Genomic DNA, 13,766 nt, shown 5'->3' with positions numbered 1-13,766 from the left:
CCGCCGCCGATAAATGATCGGCGTGAAATCGGCGTGTCCTTGAGTGTTGTTAATTAGTTATTCCAACTTGGTTTTTGGATTACAATCTGGATTTTTTTCATTATATTGTAACAGTTGTCAAATTTATACCAATTATTTATAGAATGAAACAGAATTAAAGTTACTTTAAACTGAGTAATCGTCAGTATTCAGCGTCGAGAAAGATGAGGGAGCGATATATGAAGTAAGTTTTCCTATTCATTGTGAATTCACTTTCAACTCTTAATTTGAATTTTTGAATGAAAAACATCGAAATGGCGGCTCTTTTGATGAAAACTGAAGATGAAAATTCTAGAGAGGTCTTAATATCAACCATTTCAAGACCAAAGTAATGGTAGTAAACAGAGCAAACATGCTCCCAGTTACCGACGCACTCGCTATTACAGAAAAGCTAGCTAGTATATGTTGGGATGATAACCAGTGCCGGTGGTTGCACCGCCGAGTTACGCCGCAGAGCTGGCATGGCTAAGAGTACTATGGCTAACTTGGACAAGATCTGGAAGAACAGAGGTATTCGACGTGCAACTATGTAAAGTGCGCTTGGTACGAGCTCTCGTCTTTTCAATATTCCAGTATGGTGCCGCAAAGTGGAGTGGAGCCTCAAAAAGTGTGCCGTGCAAAGGTACTTTTGAGATGTGATGTTGACGAAGACTGCTGCTTCTACCTAGGACAGCTAGAAGAACAAACCCCTTAATTCTTAGAGAGAATATTGCCACTCGGCTCTCCATGGGCGAGCCCTTAGATTCTTCGGACATAATTATTATGCGGTTTCCAACGCATGAATGGATGAATGAATGAATGAATGGCGAATGGCAAACATGCTCGGAGAGGAGCATGTGTGAGATGGTCAAATGTTGTGAAGAAGTGTACAGATGTGCAGTCCACACGGCTTATGACCGCACGAAATGGAGACAAATTACATGTCGTGATCCTCAGCAATGCTCAAAAGCAAAAAAGCAATGAAAAAAGCAGAAAGAAGAAGATACATCTCAATGAGCCTGGTGCTTGTAGGTTGTACGACAGGAAAACCATTAAAGGGAAGACATAATAGCAGTCCGTCGTATGTCTAGCAAATTTCAAGGATATCTGATATTCTATTTTGTTAAAGTACGTCATTTTAATACGATAACTTATGGAAAGCATAAAAAAACGGAGAGTTACAGATCGGATCGTAGGTCATTGGGGCCAGCTGACCGCTTACAGCAAGCCAGTTACTAGGGAAATCAAGTTATTATACCTATCCTATATTAATTTACAAACTCTATTTTACTCACAGCGTATTCATAACTATACGTAGATTATGTAATTCACTTACCAGCAACCTGAATTGATCAAATTTTCAAGAAAAACAACAATTTAATGATTTTTCTTAAGGAACCTAAAAGTCAAGGTCACGCCGATTTCACGCCGAAAACACGCCGCCGCCGCCGATTTTTTGGCAAACGCCGCCGCCGATCATTTTATAATCGGCGCACACGTCTACCTGGAAGGGATACCTGAAGAGCGCGCTGTCGCCGCCGTCGCTCTCGGGGAGCTGCTTGCAGAGCTCGCCCAGCCCCGCTTGCTGCACCGTGTGGCTCGCGTCTGTCTCGACTGAGCCAGTAGGTATGTATTACCTGGACGGGATACCTGAAGAGCGCGCTGTCGCCGTCGCTCTCGGGGAGCTGCTTGCAGAGCTCGCCCAGCCCCGCTTGCTGCACCGTGTGGCTCGCGTCTTTCTCGACTGGGCCAGTAGGTATGTATTACCTTTACCTGGAAGGGATACCTGAAGAGCGCGCTGTCGCCGTCGCACTCGGGGAGCTGCTTGCAGAGCTCGCCCAGCCCCGCTTGCTGCACCGTGTGGCTCGCGTCTGTCTCGACTGAGCCAGTAGGTATGTATTACCTGGAAGGGATACCTGAAGAGCGCGCTGTCGCCGTCGCTCTCGGGGAGCTGCTTGCAGAGCTCGCCCAGCCCCGCTTGCTGCACCGTGTGGCTCGCGTCTGTCTCGACTGAGCCAGTAGGTATGTATTACCTGGAAGGGATACCTGAAGAGCGCGCTGTCGCCGTCGCTCTCGGGGAGCTGCTTGCAGAGCTCGCCCAGCCCCGCTTGCTGCACCGTGTGGCTCGCGTCTGTCTCGACTGAGCCAGTAGGTATGTATTACCTGGAAGGGATACCTGAAGAGCGCGCTGTCGCCGTCGCTCTCGGGGAGCTGCTTGCAGAGCTCGCCCAGCTCCGCTTGCTCCGCCGTGTGGCTCGCGTCCGTTACGGCTCAGCCAGTAGGTATGTATTACCTGGAAGGGATACCTGAAGAGCGCACTGTCGCCGTCGCTCTCGGGGAGCTGCTTGCAGAGCTCGCCCAGCTCCGCTTGCTCCACCGTGTGTATCGCTTCCGTCTCGATTCTCCCGCGCTCCTTGCGTTTCTGAAAAAAAAACAGGTATTTATCCTGCTTTCTACACACACACAATGAACAATTATGGATATATAGAAGAGCTCTAAAATATACAGGGTCATAAAATACATTATCTAGATGACCTAATAGCAATCTCAGACGGTACAGAAGTTTAATATGTATGACATAATTGTACCTACATGTCATCTTGCTCGTAAAATAATTTGATCTATTTTTTTTAAAGTTAAATAGCCATCAAAATCGATACACACGTTTTAAAAAACCATTAAGTATATAAGAAATTTAATGTAAGGTCACCATCAGAATCATATATCGGAGCAGCCGAGGTGCTCAAAAATATTTGAACACACACTCTAACGCCTTGATAATACAGGCGTGTGCAAAACCCGCTTAATACGCTTTCCTGCTAATGATGCGTTTTTGACTTGGTCAGAATTTTCTGAAGCGGTTTTACTGTAATTTAAATATCATATCCCGTCCCCCCAACACTCGCTATACTCGTATAGCCTAAAAATATATCCAAAACATCGGTACCATGGTACAACAACCTGTAATTGAGTAAAAGTGAAGCGGCGCGCCAATAGAGATGGGGGTGTGTGAGTGGGGTGGTAGGGGTGAGTAAATACTGAATATTTACTCAAAGCACCCGATAAAAATGGCTCAACCGATGATGTTCAAAATATTGTTTTTTGTACTCTATTATACGGCTAATTTCCCGATATGTTTTCATATTTTTTCTGAACTTTGGTTCTAAAGTTATAGAGAGATAAACATTATTTTGGCCTTTCGAAACGGTTTTTGTCCAAAAATATTCAATTTATCCAAAAAAAATCTTAGAATTATTCCAGTTATTTTTAAAGACCCATTTAATGATGTGTAGCACGTTGGTGGTTTCTGAAATTTTTGAAGTGAAAACTTCTTTAGCGGCGCTGGGCACTTTTTGAGGTGGGGAAAAAATGATAAACTCGAGACAGCGTAAGGCGATCACGTGACCGTAAGGTTTAGATGGCCACTCATTTAGATGGCATTTAAATCAATAAAGAAAAATTCAATGACATTACATGAAAAAGGTTCTAATCTTGTACGGGTTAAAATATGAGGATCTCACAGTTACATTCTAACTTTATATCACTCAAATATAATTCAATAAAGCTACATCTTGATGAAATCGCTAATAAACGTGAACTCTAGTACTGGTGAATAAAACTCAAAATATCATGACCAAATATATTTAGATGCGAGGTCTGCAAGGTCACTTTACAATTTCTATTCAATTTTTAAACAATCAACGCTACAAATTTGAATTTCGAATTTTAAACAAGCTCACTGACCACCAATTTCGGAACTAAAATTTGTCAATAGAAAGGAGAATGGGTCAATTATACATAGTGTTGCAGACATTTTGGACTAGTCATTGAGTTTTCACTTCTGTCGGCACTCTCGGAGTGCAACCCGTTGTTTTTTTTGTGACAATTAGTTACATCTATGGAGTGCCCCTCTTAAAAATACATTTCTTACAATTTTGAGTACTTAATCCAGTAGCGGCTTACAAAATACACCTATATTTCAAATTGATATGTCCCTTTCAGCACTCTAAATAGTTTATACTCACCAATTTGGGTATAAACGAGTAAATACGGGTATATTGAGTAAATACTGAGTATTTACTCGGTATTTACCCGTGAGTATTTACTCACTACCCATCTCTACGCGCGAACGGTTTGCTGCGAACGAAGTTATCAGCCGACCGGAAAAAGCTCGGCGCACTGAAATAATGTCATTTCCACATCGAACACTGCAGGGGTATATTAAAATGATTCCCGATTACCAGGTTGTAGGTAAAGGTAAAACGGTGATCACAGGTCAATAACAATTGATCATGATCATATGTTCAATTTTTGTACCTGCTACGTTTTACTAATACGTTAAGTACATGACCCATTATGGAACGGACTAATAACTGCCGTAAAAATGTATGTTTGGATATTTTAGGCACCACAAATTAAAGGGAAAACAGAATTTATCGCCTCCTAAAAGCCAATAAATTCTGTAAGTATAAGAAAAAATACAAAAATATGATGTTGTGCTAGTCATTTTTGCCATATTATCTAAAGTTACCCAATTAAGAGTTAAGGCCTCTGTTACTAATTTAAAACTGAAAACGTGCCAATTCAAATGGCAAAACTTCCAGCGAAAACGAGCTGAAAAATGATCCATCTAAATCCTTAAATGAGTCAGGCGGGCGTTCGCGTGAAACATTCACGTTGCATCGAGTTTGCAGCGCAGCGTATAAATTGGCGGAGTTCCGAAACTCGAATGCAGAGTAAGCAACTAAGCAGTTAGTGAATAGTTGACGTATGTGGTCGGTTCCGGACTTGGGGTAATTGAGAGGGAAAACGTAGTCGATAAAACTGTGCAAATGATGTACTTAATGTAGGAGGTTCCGAGCATGAGTGTGATTGAGAAGTAGAACTTTGTTTCGATTGGAGTACCTACTCATTAAGTTGTTACGCCCATTATGTTCTAACAAAACAACCAATTGTTTAGGTATTTATCTGTTTCCAAATAGAATTAAGAACCACTATTCTGAACGGATAGAGTCGGACCAAGCTAAAAAAAGCCTTCTTGGAAAATACACTAACTTAAACTAATGTTGCGCATGAGGGTCAAGTACAACTTTGTTTCGATTAGAGTACTTATTAAAAAAGCACTATTAACCTACAAATATTGTATCAATTGCATGCTCAATGTGCAGTACGGTTGATAAGGTGAGCGACTGCTGGCTGCCCGCCAACCGCAAGCCTCTCTCCGTAACAGATGAGATGACATCAAATAGGTACTAAATACCGCCATGTTATTACGGAGTTCCCGTGTTGCAATCGTGAATCAAATTGAATCTTAATTTATTTGGATTTCTTCTTTGACGGTTTGAGGATTTTTTGCTGTGACCTACATCAACTGAAAGAGTATGTATTTGATACAAATATTTTGGAATAGTAACGGACAAGCATTTTTAAGTAAGCATAAAATTACCTTTAAAGACCTTTTATTTTGATCGTACTCCAGATTTGTATTTACGTCTAAACAACGTCAAACCATCATACAAAAGCTTGACTGCAGGAAAAATCGATCAACTGTAAGAGTATTTACTATACCTAAATACCTATTGAAAATGTAAAAAAAATTAAACGCAAAAAAACGTCCCTCGACTATCCGCCGATGTGATCGGAAAGTATATTGACTCGCCGGTAATGAGGTTGCCTACTCAAACACGGAGACCTGTAAGACGCTAAGAGCATTTCCCTGCGGGACGTGAAACGTCTGTGACAGCGAGGCTGGACCGACCGATCCCATTCCCCGTTCGCATCGATCCGAGTAGGTACGTAGGGTTTTTAACAAGCACTTTACGTACAGAATAGGCACGGATGATCCAGTCAGAAAAACCTAGGATTTATTATTCAATGTAGGTATATCGGAGTTTTCTTGTTAAGAACAAAACTATATAAACTTCAAGCCTTCACTTTGTCTTTATTTAATGCGCCGAAAACAAACATACAAATACAAATCACCTACAACTCAAATACAAAACGAAGAATTTAACAAAGAGCTTCATAAAATATTCTCCAGAGATTTTTCCAAACACATGACATATAACTAACAAAAGACTGGAAACCTTTGCTCATTCAAAAGACCCGCAACAGAAAAACGCCGAAAGCAACAAAGAGTGAGTCTTTTTGAAACAATTAACGCGCGAGTCGCGGAGGGCCCTCCATTAAAATTGCTCGAATAACGAGGGGCGGCTTACGCGCGAGTGCAGTGCCGTGACTACACATACATTAAAACGATAGTGGATGACCGCTTCTCCATACAAACGTAGTCCACATTTCCCTGTCTTATTATTGACATTAAAAAAATATGTGACGTCCCACGGTCAAAGGTACCTTATGGCGGGTATGGAGTTATGCATACCCCAGTAATCTACAATAAATAACCTATCGATAACACAAAAGATCAACCTTCTAGGTTGCGTAGTTACAGAGATATGATTTTTTGAAAATAATGTTGTGAAATGAGCAACTTTACGATAGAGAAGTTTTAAGTTTAGCCGCCTAAAAAACTATGTTCCTGAAGTAAGTTACATAGTTGACTACAAATAATAATGCCTTATATATCTGAGATTAAAAAAATATTGCGACTTGTTCTGTAATGCAAATAGAAACTTTTGATATCGACTGATTTATGTGTATACTAACCAATCTCTTGAAAATAAAGTTTTATTTCATTTTCACGATTGATTGCAATGAGCTCTCAAGATTTAAATTTTATCTATTAGAAAACGACACTGACAGACAGTTTAAGCAAAAAACAATACCGATTTAGAGGTGAAAATGTATTTTCTGACTTTTTCATATAAAATCACAAAATTGAATATTTTTACTTTTAATGTGACACACAATCAATTTTTCTGAGCACATATGAAAGAAATTCTGTCATTCAAATGAAATAAATCCTAAAACCCCAACTAAATACTATATTTAACCCCTTATGCCACTTTAAACTTACATAACAATAACAGTATTTGCTCCATACATTTACGAAAAGGTACCTTATGGAAATAAATCCAATAATACATCACTACAAAATATCAATCATATTATAGTTTATCTTTTATGAATAGAAAATATTAATTTACATTAAACTGCCCCCAATTTAATTAGTTCTTCGTCATAATAATCTTAAAAAAGACCAATAATTTGTATGTAATGAAAAGGTACCTTGTGGTCAAGTTACATGATGAGGCATGATGATGATGGAACAGTTAGGATAAACTAATAATATTTTGGGGTTAAGATGGTATAAATCGTCTATTTCTTATCAATAATATATTTCGGTTGCTATTGAAGATAAGCGGCATTGAGGTTCAATGACCTCAGATATTCCATAAGGTAATGCGTCGGGTATTGGCATTTTTCAGCAAACCAATGGCTGATTTACTGCATGCGACCAAACCAAATGAAGATTATTCTAGTTAAGAAAGACTTGACGAGAGTAACTTTGGTATAATAGCAGTCTACTTGGATTTGTGATGTCGGTCTATGTACGGTTATAATATTTGCGAGGCGCCCCAACCAGAACTGAAATTATCAAATTAGTTTTGCAGAATGCTAATACAGTTCTCTACCAAACTTCTTTTCCCGTATTGACTAGTTTTTTTGGGAATTTTCAATCTTTTTTCCATAAGGTACCTTTTCTACTAAACTCTGAGACGACATTACTAGGCTTATAACTAACTTATAACAAAAATAAAAACAGGTAAACAAACGTTACGCATTAAGGTTTCAGATCACACAATAAAAAAAAATTGAGCATTTTTTCACCTCTTTACAAAACATTTAATATCTCCGAAACTAGAAACCCTCATAAGGTACCTTTTCCCGTGGAACGTCACATATATTTTTACATAATGTAATGTAGGTATCAGGGATGTTACGGAGCTCCGTTTCCGTTAAGGCGGAACTTCCGTTTGGTATTCCGTTTCCGTTTCTGTTCCGGTTCCGTTACTTTTGAAACGGAAGTTTATCGAATGTCAATGCTTAGCGCGGCGGCGGGACATGAGCGGCGTACATCAAAAACAAACAGGTTTATACCAGTCATTCGCTCATCGCCCCGCTTGCCACGACGTGCTGCACTAATTTGTTTGTATTATTCGTAAAACACTGATTTAAACTTTCACGATTATTAAACATTATCAAACTGCACAACGGGACTTAATCGCGTATTTAAGTTTTAAGATTTACCTCCGACGTTTCGAGGACGGCGTTGTCCCCGTGGTCTCGGAGAAGACTGGCTCAAGTTGACATCAACATCTTCTAGCCGCGCGAGTTTTTCGAACTACCCGCACTTGGTCTTGTTTATCAGCTTGAACGTTTTGCGCACTAGGGATGTCACTCTGTCGACACACAACACTAACGATATTCGATTTATCGACTGTCGATATTCGTTTCCGCTTACATTTACTAATGACTGGATTCCATGTGGATGAGATCTTAAAACCCTCGTCCCGATTAAAATTGCAATTTTCAAGAGCTCAAATTTTATTTTCCGAGTTATAGAGGTAAAAAATGTACTGAGTAGTCGTGAAGGGAATCGCTGGTTACTTCATCTTAGTGAGGTTAAATACATATTTCGAGTTATGGAGGTTTTTGGCTTTGAAGGGAATGGCATTTTATTTCGTTTCGTGTTAAGGCGCGGTGTGTAGTAAAATGCGCTTTTTTGTCACCATATTTACAGACTTTTACAAGGATTTCATGCATTATTTTCTAGTATGTATAACTTCAGTCCTTGAACTACGTTATTGTTTGTCAGAAACACGACGGCTCATAATTTTCTCGATAGAATCTTAAGTTGAAAACATGCCTAACACTGTCTTTATTTCCTTATGTCAGAAGTACTACGACGAAAATGTATATGAAACTTACTTCAGTCGATAGCTTTTAAGTAAATCTTCATTATTGCTTGTCCTTTTATCGAAACGTTAATGTTTTCATTCATCATTTGATGAATTCAACATTTTGCTTACTAAATTACACCCTACGCGGCAATACCTTGCGCCCATTCCTCACGCCAGTACGCCCGTGACCACTGTCGGTGTCGGACCTATGCTAGTTTAGCGGACGTTTCATAAAATGGGTAATCACAGTATAAATATGCAAATATGTTATACACACAATGTTTTTCAACATGCTTATGAAGAAAAGCAAAATAATTCTTAAATACGGTGACATTTCAGACATTCGTCCGTCATATTGTCATTTTATAACAAGTTGGGCAGCAAAGGCACACACCCATCTAACCAATCCGGAATTCAGTCACGATTGATAAATTGTGTAATAGTAGATTGTACAACAAGGCCATAAAGTGACCCATTTTTACCCGAGGCAATTTTTAGTATTTAAAATAGTAGACGAGGGTAAAAATGGACATTTATGCCCTTGTTGTACACTCTGCTTTTCACTTCGATTGCGAGGAAAATATACAAAAAAACAAATATTTTAGGTTATTTTAACGTATTTATTCAAGACTAAAGAAAATTGTTCTTGGGCCGGTCGGAGGCGCGGGGCACGCCGATCGGGAGAGCGCCGGTCGGGGGCGCGCCGGCAGGGCTGGCAGTTTGTATGGCAGAATTTGGACTTTATTGCTAAGTCAATAAGGGTCGTATTAGATGATTTTACTTTATGCTCTAGAGCATAAAACGCGATTTTATGTCGTCTACGCACGACATAAAGGTGCACTTTTTGAGCATGAGAAGTGAAAACATATTTTAAAAGGCTATAAAATTAATCAAATTGAATAATTTTTAAACATAGATATACAGGATTCAAATATTTTAGACTGGTCATATTTTTCTTAATATCGATTTCGACTGGCAAATCGTATTACTTTTTGGCAACCGGGTTTTTTAACCTAATTAGACCCCGCTGAATCCGAATTTGCCGGTTGCTTGATCGAATTCTTGACCGGAAGTGAGATATTTGATATTAAAGGACCCTTTTTTTAGTTTTTCGTAAATAACTCTTAAACGGTGGCGCATAGCAAAACATATTCTATTACATAAGTAATCTGCATAAAATTGCATACAAGAAAGATTTGTACAATTTTTTGCTAGGATCAATATTCAAAGAGATATTAACGCGGGAAATTCAATTATAATCACTTCTAAGGTCCCTTTTTTTAGTTTTTCGTAAATAACTCGTAAACGGTGGCCAATATCAAAAAATGTTGTAAAACGTTAATAATCTACACAAAATTTTGTACAAAAAAGATTCAGTACACTTTTCGCAGGGATCAATATTTAAAAAGATAATAAAAAAAAATAAAAAAATAAAAAAAAAATATTATAGGACATTTTTTACACAAATCGACTAAGCCCCACGGTAAGCTCAAGAAGGCTTGTGTTGTGGGTACTCAGACAACGATATATATAATATATAAATACTTAAATACATAGAAAACAACCATGACTCAGGAACAAATATCTGTATCATCATACAAATAAATGCCCTTACCGGGATTCGAACCCGGGACCATCGGCTTCGTAGGCAGGGTCACTACCCACTAGGCCAGACCGGTCGTCAAATAAAGAAAGAAAGTTAATTATAATAAATTCTAAGCTTCCTTGTTTGTATTTTTTCGTTAATAATTTGAAAAGTATGACTCATTGCAAAAAAAATCTTATACATAAATAACAACTTACCCGCTGCTTTGTCTTTTTAGGGTTCCGTACCCAAAGGGTAAAACGGGACCCTATTACTAAGACTTCGCTGTCCGTCCGTCCGTCCGTCCGTCTGTCACCAGGCTGTATCTCACGAACCGTGATAGCTAGACAGTTGAAATTTTCACAGATGATGTATTTCTGTTGCCGCTATAACAACAAATACTAAAAACAGAATAAAATAAAGATTTAAGTGGGGCTCCCATACAGCAAACGTGATTTTTGACCAAAGTTAAGCAACGTCGGGCGTGGTCAGTACTTGGATGGGTGACCGTTTTCTTTTTGCATTTTTTTCCATTTTTTTTTGCATTATGGTACGGAACCCTTCGTGCGCGAGTCCGACTCGCACTTGCCCGGTTTTTTTTAATATTGATCCTAGCGAAAAGTGTCCTACATGTTTCTTGTAGGAAATTTTATGTTTATTATTTATGTATAAGATTTTTTTTGCTATGAGTCATACTTTTCAAATTATTAACGAAAAAATAAAAACAAGGAACCTTAGAATTTAATATAATTAACTTTCTCTCTTTATTATCTTTTTAAATATTGATCCCTGCTAAAAGTGTACTGAATCTTTTTTGTACAAAATTTTGTGTAGATTATTAACGTTTTTTTTTTGCTATGAGTCATACTTTTCAAATTATTAACGAAAAACTAAAAAAAGGGACCTTCACCCCCCCTCCCCCCTACACCCACAGCACACCCGCTAAGCTCGTGGACATTAAGTATGGTTATCTGGACACCACAAGGTATAACTGTGCCAATTTTCAAAATTATACGAATTATTTCCGCATATTTTTTTTATTTTCTTGAGCTATTAACTAACTCGAATGTCGAAGTAGAAGTGTTTTTTGTCATTACAATCTTTAAATGCTTGACTTTTACTCGTCAATTCAAAATTAGAAAAATAGTAAGTATTACAGTTAGAGTTATAAATTGTTATAATTCTTTCTTGTGAAGACAGCTAATTTTATGTACTTATTGGAGCTATGCATAACTCAATAGTCCCACAAATTATCTTAGCTTTGCTAGTATTCTTCCTTAAGTTCACTACCTACTTGCCCGAAATTGACTGCTAGCGTTAGACCAAGTCTGCAACGATTTTGATAGCATAGGCAGTGCAAGTGTTATTCATAATTTCATAGAAGATTGACGTTTAAAATAACACTTGCACTGCGTGTGCAATCAAAATCGTTGCAGATTTTTCTTGGTCTAGCTCTATTACATTTTTAATGTCTATTAGTAAGTACTATTTTTTGTCTCATAATAATTTGGTATCATTTGATTAGATTCTCAGTTTGTCGCGGTATACACTTATATTGTATATAATTAATAATTATTTACACTCACCGTCTTACCTACCATTTTTAATTTCATTAAGTACTCATCAAAATTCGAATTTGCTAATAAATCTTATTCAATATTAATTGCCGGAAAAAATCCCGGAACTGACAATTCAGAATACCGATGTTCGTCAGAATAAGGACGTAGACGTGCTGCGCGGGAATGGTGCGGTGCGCCGCGCGGGGCGCCCGCCTGCCCGATCTACCACGCGTCTGCTTCACCCCCTTGAAAACGTAAAACTCGAGTATAAGAGCGCCTTAACGAGGATGTCGCCTTATTTAGATCGACGCAACTAGGAACCAAAAAAGCTTTTGTCGCTCTGAAATCCACGCTGTACTGTAGAACCATCGCTAGTTGCATGGTCTCTCCGACCGCCAAGCGAGTACCGCTGAGCGATTTTATCATTGATAGCTTTTATCGCTGCGAGTGAAGAGTGTAAAGAGAGTCCTCGCCGGCAGTGTGAACAGCCAGCGATCATAATATAGGTACCTCTCATTAAGACGTAATTAAAGTGACAGAGAAAAATGCCCGCAATAGACGGACTTCGATTTTCGCGGTTACCTACCTATAGTTCTGGTTGCGGTACCGTTTTTGGTTCCTAATTAAGTAAGAGGTAGGCTAGATAGTTGAAATTTTCACAGATGATGTATTTCTGTTGCCGCTATAAAAAAAAATTAAAAACAAAATAAAATAAATATTTAAGTGGGGCTCTCATAATTACAACAAACGTGATAATTTTGCCGTTTTTTGGGTAATGGTACGGACGGAGCCCTTCGTGCGCGAGTTCGACTCGCAATTGGCCGGTTCTTTCGATTTTTAGTTATTATAAGATTTAGGTAGGTATAAGAGTAAGGACTTTTAAAAATAAGTATGGGATTTGCGTTTCGCTCCAGCTCTTATATCAAAGAATAAATAAATCTAAAAAATCAAACGAAGCTACATATCATTTTTTTTATATTTGCACTATGACAATATCCAGAGAAGAAAATGGGTACTACGTTTGTACGGAGAACCGGTCGTCCCCTTGCCTCTGAAACGGTGAGGGTAGCTCCCTCCACTGTGAGGGTGGTTGTAGTGTACACTTCGCGGCCCACGAGCACTGCGTAAAATGGGGACTACGTTTGTACGGAGAACCGGTCGTCCCCTTGCCTCTGAAACGGTGAAGGTAGCTCCCTCCACTGTGAGGGTGGTTGTAGTGTACACTTCGCGGCCCACGAGCACTGCGTAAAAGCCATCGGAAAGAATCAGAACAATGACGCTTTGGACTTGTAAACACCGACATATTGAAGAATTATAGTTTGTCAAAGGACTTTCACATTTCAATCATAGCTGAAGCATACTATCTTTGTCTTACACTAGTACTAGCACCCAAAAGAAAAGGATGAGTAGAGTTTTCCTGGTTGTTACTGACTGACAAATTGGTTTGACCAACTATATTAAAAAAACACTTTGATGTTTATTTTTAGGGTGCCGCCGTAACTTAATTGATAAGATAAAATTTACTCCTTATTGACTTTGCGTTACCTTAGTTTCTTTGCGTCAGTCTGTTCGTATGTGTTTACTATTTTACTGAGGAACTTATTTAATGAGAAAATTACACTGAGAAAAAAAACTAACAAAAACACACTTAGAATTACAAAAATAAAACTTAATCCGGGGACAAGGAGAGTCAACTAATAGGAACAAATTGACTTTTGCAATTTCCATTTAGTAGGAAAT

The 13,766-nt window shown here is 38.6% G+C and overlaps 2 protein-coding genes across 2 annotated transcripts in view; one reads left to right on the top strand and one right to left on the bottom strand.

Annotated features, from left to right (window-relative positions):
- Positions 1-13,766, top strand: part of LOC134806886 (mediator of RNA polymerase II transcription subunit 7) — a 357,529-nt gene that overhangs the window by 325,706 nt on the left and 18,057 nt on the right. The gene's annotated exons all lie outside the window — the stretch shown is intronic.
- LOC134789381 (tyrosine-protein kinase Btk) overlaps positions 1-13,766 on the bottom strand; it is a 62,882-nt gene that overhangs the window by 43,505 nt on the left and 5,611 nt on the right. The window contains exon 3 of the mRNA XM_063760012.1: positions 2,312-2,440. Within this exon, the coding sequence (XP_063616082.1) occupies positions 2,312-2,440 (129 nt within the window). The remainder of the gene's footprint in view (positions 1-2,311; positions 2,441-13,766) is intronic.

The sequence above is a fragment of the Cydia splendana genome, chromosome 3, assembly GCF_910591565.1.
Source record: "Cydia splendana chromosome 3, ilCydSple1.2, whole genome shotgun sequence".
In the NCBI taxonomy this organism is placed as follows: Eukaryota; Metazoa; Arthropoda; class Insecta; order Lepidoptera; family Tortricidae; genus Cydia; species Cydia splendana.
Note: the sequence above shows the minus strand (reverse complement) of the source record. Positions and strands in the feature narration are given on the sequence as shown.